Source organism: Morone saxatilis, unplaced genomic scaffold (genome assembly GCF_004916995.1).
Source record: "Morone saxatilis isolate NCDOM2014 unplaced genomic scaffold, NCSU_SB_2.0 Contig7, whole genome shotgun sequence".
NCBI classification, from domain to species: Eukaryota; Metazoa; Chordata; class Actinopteri; family Moronidae; genus Morone; species Morone saxatilis.
In genome coordinates, this window is record NW_023340246.1 from 22737366 (window position 1) to 22747745 (window position 10380).

Sequence of the window (10380 nt, forward strand, 5' to 3'; positions counted from 1 at the left end):
CTGTCTCGCAGGTGGACCAGCAGGGGATCCTGCAGGTCCCCGGTTGGGAGTGGGCCGTGTTTCGTCTCGGTCATCCCGGAGTGATCAGCAGCATCGAGGTCGACACCAACCACTTCAAAGGTCGACACAAACCTTGAGTGTCTTCTTCGAAAAGGTCTTGAATTTTTATTCATGAGCATGAAAATAACACCTGACCGGCGTTCTTCCACACAGGTAACTTCCCGGACTCTTGCAGGATCGAGGCCCGTTCTTTGACCCCAGAGGAGGAAGCTGAGTGCATCAGGACAAGGTGGAAATCTGGGAAATGGGAGGTCCTCCTTCCCCCTCAGAAAGTATGTTTGCTCTATCTGTGGAATCACTTCATTTAGCTCTCGAAGTAAAGTTAATTTAAAGTTAATTCTTTATCACCGCCCCTACCGCCTGCCTCTGATTGGCTCTGACCATCTAACTCCTCATTCCTAAACCTAACCAACGAGGGCAATGAACACAAGCCAATCAGAGGCAGAGTGGGACGGGTCTACACAGGTGCTTAAGGTTGCATACCTTAGTTCAGGAGGACACAGTGAGAGATTAGGGACGCATTGCTACAGGCACAGCCGCTTTAAAACCGCTTCGGAGAAGAACGTAATTAGACATAATTACAGGATAAGATGGATTTTTACTTTAAATGAGTAAACTCTGGTTTCATTGCAAAGAGGTTGATAACATAGGTTATTGGGTTGCTTGCTCCGTAGCTCTCTCACAGAGCTGTTACTTCCTGCTCATTTTATATAAATACGTTCAATTCTTTCTATTAAAAGAATGAAATGAAAATCAAAACTGAAGGAAAAACCAACAAAGACAGGAAGTGAATTCAAACAAGCAAAAAGGAGTTATTGTTATAGTCATTACAAAATAAAACAGGAAACAGCAGAATTAACCTTTGAAGAGTGTTTGTGTAGGAACTGTGTCTCTCTGCTGTCTCCCCGTCAGCTCCGTCCTCACCACAGACATCTCTACAGTGAGGTCGAGTTGACTGTGAGCCGACCCGTCACTCACGTCCGTCTCACCATCAGCCCGGACGGAGGAGTCAGCCGGCTCCGCCTCTGGGGTCGACCGGCGCCAATCGGCACAGCTCCGGCCGCCAGTCGGCAGAGACCGGCGTCCAAACTCTGATCCTCCGAGCGCTTGTCCTCCATCACCAGGATGTCGAACACGGAGAGGATGGAACGTTTCTGATCTGTGTTTCACAATACCACATCCCATAATGCTGTGTGACACTGATATCTTGTTATAAAATGCCCGTCTCAGTTGGCGTCTTCCAATGTCTTGTTTTGAACAAATGAGATTCAGTTTACTGTGCCTTCCCACAATCCTCTCTGTTTCTCCTCCTCCACTCATTTAGATTCAGTCTCATCGGCTGGATGTCCTCCATCGGTCAGCTGAACACTTCTTCTCAATTAATAACCTGCAATAACCGATCAGAGGATCAATGATGTCTCCATCTCTTCTTCAAAATTAGTGATAAAAAAAATCAGATAGTCATTGATCTCCTGCTCATTGATTCCCTTTAGTCTTCTCCTCCGTCAGTAGTTCTCAATCTTTCTCTTCCTCACCCACCCAAGGTCAACTTTAATCAGCCTCAGGCGGTGCTGTCACCCACCTCCCCCCTCAGCCCCCCCACCCACTGAAGAACTGAATTAACCTCGTCTTCATCAAAGACTGAGTTCAGTCATATATTCTCCCAGATGGGAAGCCTGACTTGCATCCAGGGGACAAAATAAATAAAAACAACACAAAGGAGTTTTTACTCCTGTTGGACTGTCACTAAAATCAATCTGTTTACCAAAAATCTTCAGTTAATTGTATTAAGTGAAAGTAAAGACACAAAGTAAAGGATGGAAAACAAATCAATCAGAACGAGGCTGTAATGTTCTGTATGCAGACGTGTTTTCGTCCTGCTCGGTTTGAGTGGCGGGGTCAGCCACTCACAGCGCTGAGCTTGGACCTGACCTTTGACACCGTCTGGGCAGCCTCAGCAGTGAGGCGGACGTGTGTCAACCGCTCAGACGAAATTATGGCAATTAGCCTCCATGTGTGGGCCGACCAGTCTCGCTGTGTGTGTGTGTGTGTGTGTGTGATAAATGTCCTCAGGTGATGTCACTTGAGTCAGCGCTGGTTGGCTTTACGTTTGGAAATGAAACAATCTGTGGGTGAGAGACGTCTGTATCTGCTGCAGGCTACGTTAGCTGCCACCAGCAGTGTAACGGTGCCTGTAGAAGAGGGTATAAAGGTTGTTATAGTAAAACTAAAACTAAAACTAAAACCAGGTGTATTTAGTTCAAACAATAATGTACCAGTAGTGTTTGCACCCTGACTTCAGGCAGCAATGATCAATAGGAAATTAACATTAGACACAGAATAATCAATATGGAGCCACATTCCTTATTATATTCCTTATTGCAAACTATGTCAAGCCTTCGCCATCCTAGGGAAGAGATTCAGGACTGCGGACTGTATTTCACGTTACACCAAAAAGTCCAAAATAAAAACTATAAACACAAATAAAAGAAAGAAAGCATTTAACTCCATAGCCTACTGAACTATGGTAGCATCAATATGGAGGAAAAAGGACAAATACACAGATCAGCACCGTCACCGTTAGCTACTTCCATCAGCTCTGTTAAATTATTAATGTTAATACTGAGAATGAAATTATTTCTGCATTAAAAAATAAAAGAATGCATAGTAGATCTTTATTCCAAGCTGATGATTAAAGTAGTTAACGAATGAGGCATCCTGTTTCCTTCTCATCTCTGCCGAGTTGCACATCAAAAGTCATAATAATTAAATAATATGACACAGAAATTATGGTTCTGACACACAGGTTTGATCCCTGCACTGCCAGCATGTCCTTGAACCCAACCCTGACCCCCCGAGCCCCTATAAATCCAGATCTGTGGTCTGATCTGATTTCCCTGTTCGGCTTTTGTGCTGGAGGTCCGACCATCGATCGGCTGTCTGACCGTAATAAAGATGAAGCACAGAGAGGAAATTAAAGCCCGGCTTCCCTCCTCTAATGAGATCATATCCATCATGTTCTGCTCTTTAACCTTTTATACATCCCCCCTCAACACACCATTACAACCACACTTACGCTCTTCTTCTCTTTCGATCTCTGACTCCATATTTAACATGAGAACCTACCTGGGATATCTTCCTGCATCTGCTGTGAGCTGACAGCAGGGGGCAGTAGAGAGCCAGTCTGACTGCTGCTGACAGGAAGTTCATGTGCAGACAGACATGAAAGACATCATGTAAAGAGGGAGGAAGAGGAGGAGAAGGAGATTTGAGCTGATCTGTTCCACATCGGTCGCTATGATACAATGAATCCCTGAAAACACTTGTTAAATCAAAATTCCTTCATTTCCATTTTGAAAATCTAAAACCTTTTAAAAAGTAGATTTTAAGGATTAATTAACACATTTGTTGTAAATATCTGACCAATCAATGATACATTTAATTACATTTAATGCTTAAATTTCTTATTTTTAACCCAAGCCAGAGTTAGAGCGAGGAAGACCAACAGAGGTCTAGATCAGTCAGCAACCTGCAGTTCCTCTAACGTCCGCTAGAGGCTCCAGCAGTGAGTCAGTCTCCATAAGACTCCATATTGGATGTGTTTATTACAACATGTCAGGCTGTTTTATCTGAGGGACATTATGAATAAGGTGAGTTTGATGCACTGGACCACGTTCAAACAACTGTGACATTTAAAATGAAAAACTGATTTGAGAAGAACGTGGAAATGTAAAGATATATAACAACACTGTGGATGGTGGTATCAAGGCTCAAAGACCAAAGGTTCACTTTGATAAAAAAAAAAAAAGAAATCTGCTTTGTTTTGCACAGTTTAAATAAAAACGATTCTATAATCTGAAGAAGGAAGTTCAGGAGAAAATATATTTAGCAGATGTTTGAGAAATAAAGGAATGTTTGTTTTTTCTTAAATGTACTTTTGTTGGTAAGAAAGCGTGAATCTGATATCATTAGTTATATTGAATCATTATACATTACAGTAGAATTACTATAATTTTGTTCAGAAGATCACTAGCCGTTGGTCATTCTTTGATACTCGGTCGTATCGACGCAATTTGCTCGGTGCTATTAATGTATCGAAGCAGAAACTACGGTGGCCACATCATGCACACAAAAACGTCCCCCTTTCTAGATCCAGTGTTTGGTTTGTTTGTTCTAGGCTACTGTAGAAACATGGCGGACTCCACCAGTTTTAAGTAATTTCCCCACGGGGATTATTAAAGTATTTCTGATTCTGATTCTGATTCTGATTCTGAAGATAAAAATGTCTCATTCTAAGGTAACATATTGATTCTTATTTTCAGCTGATTAAACACTAAAGAAAACACACCTGTGAATATTATATTATATTAACGTGACACACTGCAGCTTTAAGAACCAACAAAGGGACAAAAACAACGTCATCGAGGACGTGTGTTGTTCACAGCTCTGTCCTACTTTGTTTTGTTTTAGTTGTCAAATGTTAGCATGCTAACACGCTACACTAAGATGGTGAACATTTTACCTGTTAAACATCAGCATGTTAGCTCTGTCATTGTGAGCATAATAGCATGCTGATGTTAGCATTTAAGTCGCAGTGCGTCCTCACAGAGCGGCTGTTAGTTCTTGCCCACCATCTGTCTGTGAGGACATTGACTCTGAGCATGACAATGGCTTCGTAAACCCCGGCAGACTCTCCCCAGGCGGCGCTCACAGTCCCGGGGGTACAGGCATCCCTCAGCTCGGCCCCGTGCAGATTATTTCTGCGTCTAACGGGCTGAGGATATTACTTTGCCTGACGGGCAAACAGCAGCAGCACCTTGCATGCTTATTTCCCCCGAGACCCCTGAATCACATTTCCAACGACCCTCGCTGGAGAAATCTGGTAAAACCGTGTCAGTGTGAATCCCCCGAGAGAGAGCCACGGCCTCATCCGCATAACACCGAGCAAATCAAAACCCTCCTCCAGCATCCAGTATGAGGGTCCGGACCTCCCGCCTCGCTGTGCTGCATCAGGATAATGATGGAGGGACGGGCTCTCTGTAAGGCCTCTCGCTGCCGCCGACAGCTGACTGCTTCTCCATCGCAGCGACGGTCAGCTGATTGATCGGCGAGGCCGTCCCGTTCAATAACTGAAGCAGCTTTCTGTCACACGCCGTCTCATTTCTGATGTGTTGTGTTTAAAGTTTGTCTTCAGGAGTGAGAACGTAGGAAGAATGAGCACAAACTTCCAGAATATTCCTAAAATACAGATTATTGTATCTGTTGGATGAGATAAAGCAGCAGCTGGCGTCCTCATGTGCATCTCATTGTGAGCTGAAGGTCACAGATGAGCCCTCATCAGTCTCCCATCACTGTTCAGACTAAACGCTCTCCGTTAGCCGTTACTGTTATTGTCCTGAGAACTGCAGAGTCAGCAGAACGCAGAGGCCGCGGTGCATTTTGTCTGAGCTCGTTATTCCTGTTTGATTCACCGGCAAACGATCAGAGAAAACACACGAGAGGACAGATCGATGTGAGCGCTTTGTTTGTATGAATCCTTTATTGTTTCTGTAATGCTGCCCCAAGGACAAGTTATTATCCACAGCAGAGCTCCATCAGACCTGAGTCAACAGATCTGATGATGAATTCTTCTTGTTTTTCTCTGCCTGTCTCATTAGCTTCGACTCCAGGTTGTGATTTCCTACATTTCCCAGAATACTTTTAACAATCTCCAGTGAACATGAGGCGTTTGATAGTTCAAGGAGCAGTTGGAGACAGCCCGTTCTGTGTGTCTCCAACAAACAGAAAGCAGTTTTAGCTTTTAGCTCCTACTCCAGAATAGGTACTCTCACAGCTCAAGACTTTGAGCAGCAGGAGTTTGGAGGCTTTTTTGGGATTGTTGAGGCATAAAATGTCTGATTCTTACCAGCTTTTCTGAAAATGATTGTGATGTATGTTTTCAGGCTTCTTTTTTAAAAAAAATTTGGGGCTAGAAAGCTTTTTTTTTTTTTGTTCTGTTATTCCAGTGAGAATAAAATCTCTAATAGTTTGGTGACATGTGGATCAGTGTTTATGCTGCTGCTTTAATTATTGAAACTTAAAGCAAACTACAGCTGCAAGGTTGTGCAGAATTTGCATTAATTGTTGCGATCGCAACGTCACACAGAGTACGATGATTGTTCCATCTTTGTGTTTCACTTCAGACTGTTTGCTCTACACTGTTGTATTTCACTAAAATAAATGTTTGGATTATATCATTAGATTAGAGCTATTAAACTAATAAGATAACTTTAAAGTTACGGTCTCCTTTGAATGCAACCTCCATAATATTCCTCCTCTCAGCTCTTCTTCTTGCTGAACTCATATATGAGGTGATGGCTGGACATATGTCATATGTTCAAATTCGCACATCACTCCAGTTACCATTAAACCAACGACACACAACAGTTCAGTCTGAAAACGGCTGCACATAGCTACAACATTATGTCATCGACATACATACAACATGGCCGCTCCCCAAAGTGAAGCCTAGACCTCTCAATCGGCCCCTGGGGGACGGATGGTTGGTTGTGTATTTATTATGGTTTTATAATCTCATATATAAAACCTATAAATAGAATATATTTCACTGGTTTTATTTCATTTATATGAAACTGCAGAGAGAATCACTTCTGTTTGTTGTAGTGACATTTATATTTCAAAGAAAGAGTTTAAACCTCTGTGTGTGTTCGTGTGTGTGTGTGTGTGTGTGTGTGTGTGTGCGCTCATGCAATCTTAATGCCACCAGATGCCACCAGGGAGCCGGCCAATCAACAGCCAGAATATCTTTCCCTGCTTTATTACAGACAGTCGATCAGTATGCAGAACACAGACTGTTCCTCTCTCTCTCTCTTCCCATCAGTTCATTTCTTCGTCACACTCGGCTGCTCGCCCCTCGCTCGCTCAGATCTGCAGTGTTTAGAAATGAGAGAGAGAGGGATAGAGAGACAGAGAGAGGTGGAGGCAACGAGTTCACAAGGATTGACATTTTTAAAAGAAGTGACGTTAGCGTGCATCGATTCGGCACACAGAAACATTATGGGTCAGTTTGTGGCTCTCATGTTTTACCATCACACAGCAATACATCCATCTTTATCACAAATACCTACTTCCTGCTGTTCTGAAGGTGTTTCCATTTCCTTTAAAGGATCAGTGTGCAGGATTTAGTGACATCTAGAGGTGAAGTTGCAGATTGCAACTAACTGAACACTGCTCGCGTCTGTATTTGTCGGCTGCTGCCCTCCAGCTCTAGCAGGACTAGGTTGTGTATATTCGTCCATGTGTTGGCTGATTGTCTGATCAGGAGACGATAACGCAATGTGGACACCCAGTATCAACATGTTACATGATGAATCCCCTCCACAGAGAGTACAGCAGACATTGGATCTGACACACAAGGTGGTCTGAGTCTTTGCGGGCTGCATGCAGATGAGAATTGTTAGCTCACGCATAGAGATACACGATCAATAATTATCAACCGGCTCGTTCACAGGTGACACCTGATCCGCATACTGATCCTGATCCACAGCGTGTGGACCTGCTGATGAGAACATGCTGGTTACTGAGGATAAAGGAAACCTGTAAAAAGACGAATAAAAACCGTTTAATAAACTGACTTTGCTGTAAATGACATATTAACAATGCCAGTTTCAGTACATTAAACGTACAATATGTCATTGCTGGTTTGAACATTGTTGGAAACATTTGGGATTCCAGCCAACAACATAAAACTCATCAGGTTTAGAGGTCGTTTATGAAGAAATAATAGAAGTAGAAATAATGTTAATAGTAGAGTTGAGCAGTAAAATGTCTGCACGCATCTAGCAACATTTATAATAAAACTAGTTCTCCTACTCTTGTTCAATGATAAGGCTGTTGTAAATATAGCAACTTCTAATCAACCCATATTAATTTCAGTTAACTTCCAGTTAGTTTGGCCCATTTCTGATTGAAGCACCACCCACGTCCAGTTTAAGCCATTCTGAATATGAATACAACTAATTTAGATGGCTGAGTTGGTAAACTTGCTCATCTGTCATTATAACGTGCTAACGCTAACGTACTGCTACATGTAGTCGAGCTAAGCTAGTTAACTCAGTTCAGTTATTACCTTGAGGTTGATCGCTGGTTGTGGGCCAGTCTGCGAGCGTCGAAGGCAGACGGACAAACAACCAGCAGTGTCTGGAAACATCCGTCTCTGTTTGTCTCATTTGTCTCCAGTAATTAGAGCTCCTTTGGAACGGTAATTAGTGTTTGCTGCGACGTGTTGCAGCTGATCTGAGAGGAAAACCTCCGTCTGCAGAGTGAAACCTGTTGGGAACACGGTTTAATCCAGACTGGAGGAGGATCAGACAGATATGGATCCTCCTGCTGCAGCTGATTAGCGTCTGTGTGTCCGTCAATACGCCTTCACCTGGAGACATTCACACTGTCTTAACACTGTCTGACTTAAAAACGTGTTTCTGTTGAAAACAAGTGGATAAAAATATATAACAGGTTTAAATACTCAAACCAAAGTCTTTACTGTCTCTTTTATTTAGTTTTTCTCTTCTGTAGTTTAACTCTAATAATCCGGTTGTTGTGTTGGACAGACGGTTAATATAAGTGTTTCGGGTGGAGCTGTGAGTGTGTCTGAGAAACTCTCGCACCCTGTTTGGGCCACACAGCAACTGTCAGTCAACTTGCTTTTATTTTGAAATCTTCCAGAAAGACAAACTAATCTGCTGTCAGGATTTCCAGCCTCTCTCGCTCCTTCTTTCTCGCACTTGTTTTGCCTTCTCAGACTCCTCCGGTGGCCTTGACCCCTTATATCACCCCTCCTCCCAGCTCTCATTGACCTTTCACCCCACAGCACTGCGAACCGAACAGTACAAACAAACTGAAATGTGATCTGGGTGTAGCAGGAGCAGAGCAGTCCTTTTCTGAAAGTTTAAAGATGCAGAAGGAACTGGTTCATATGTACCCACTCAATGTTGAATACCTGTATAAGTCATTGAACTGGTATCAGTTATTGTATTTCCTCTTTATTCTCCAGTATAATGTAGTGTCTTCTGTTTGGGACCGGGACTCATTATGCTCAATCAGCAGTGACTGACGTATCTCAAACGGAGTCAGAAAATAAGTCTAAAGCTGAGCTGAGTAATACTCATATTTCACTGATGTCCTACGTGTGGTCAAGATTACTGGTCGTTACACAGGAGTCAGAGGTTCGATTCCTGGTGAGGAACAGTGTCTGTCCTACCAGAGTTTTCTGTTTGTTTGCCTTCATTTCTGGTTTCCATCTCTGAATTATATAGTTTGAAGTTTCTTTTTGGAGGTATTTCATGTCTTTATTCGAGAGTTCTCATTTGAACTGGATGGTTGGGGTGAGAGCTGCTGTTGCTCCAACTGTCGTTAATTTAAACATTTGTAAATGTCCATCCAAAGTTTTCTCTCCTGACTGATGAAAGTCGTCAGTCTGATCTTCGTGCTGTCTCTGGTTGCCTTCACTCTAAAGATAATAGGGTAGTGAATGACATCGACCAGCGACGGGGGAGACACAGAATCAAACCTCGGACACGACAACTGAAGCTAAGTGATATGAGATATATATATATATATGAGAGTAACTGAAATGACTGATCTCATAAATTTCCCACTGCTTTTAAGTGATTTGACCTTCGAGGGAGCAGAGAACAGGTACGTCCAGGTGGGTCGAGTTAACTGGTTTGTGAGACGACTTTGTTGATCCGAACATCATCTAAATATTTTTCTTAACTTACCATTTTAAAAGTGTATATTTGTGATCAACTGTTAAAGATCTTAAAGGGAATGAAGTCCAATTCAGCCAAATTAACTGTCTGTTCACTCGTTGCTCAATGAACACTCAATAGTTCAATCTGAGCGGTAAGTTTAGATTTCAGATAAATTATACACACAATGGTCATTTTGATTAGATGCCATAGTTTGTAGTTACATTATGGTAACTGTCCAGATAGTCAAGCTTGCTAAAAGCCAGCTAACGTTTGTGATCCAGACTCTAAGCTGTAAAGGCAGCTCAGTGGCACAGTCGCCTCACAGAGACAAGGACCTGGGTTCCGGGCTGGTTCTATCAGTGTGGAGTTTTCATGGGTCAGAGCAGACCTCTCTGAGGACTTCCATTATTTTCTAGCTGTCTCTGTTATGAGTCTTCAGGTGAGCTGACTGATCAGGGATGAAGTCCTCACTATCACCGCCTCTTGCTCCTGTACAGTGTCCACCGTTAAAGTCTCTGTTCTGTTGACGTGGCAGCGGCGTCCTGGAGTCTCGCCTCGGGCCTTTTTC

General features: G+C 42.9%; 1 protein-coding gene across 1 annotated transcript in view; it reads left to right on the forward strand.

The window, feature by feature from the left end:
* allc (allantoicase) overlaps positions 1 to 1243 on the forward strand; it is a 4329-nt gene extending 3086 nt beyond the window's left edge. Inside the window, exons 9-11 of the mRNA XM_035678612.1 lie at positions 12 to 120; positions 214 to 332; positions 973 to 1243. Coding sequence (XP_035534505.1) covers positions 12 to 120; positions 214 to 332; positions 973 to 1155 — 411 coding nt within the window. The 3' untranslated portion in view covers positions 1156 to 1243. The remainder of the gene's footprint in view (positions 1 to 11; positions 121 to 213; positions 333 to 972) is intronic.
* The last annotated feature ends 9137 nt before the right edge of the window (positions 1244 to 10380 follow it).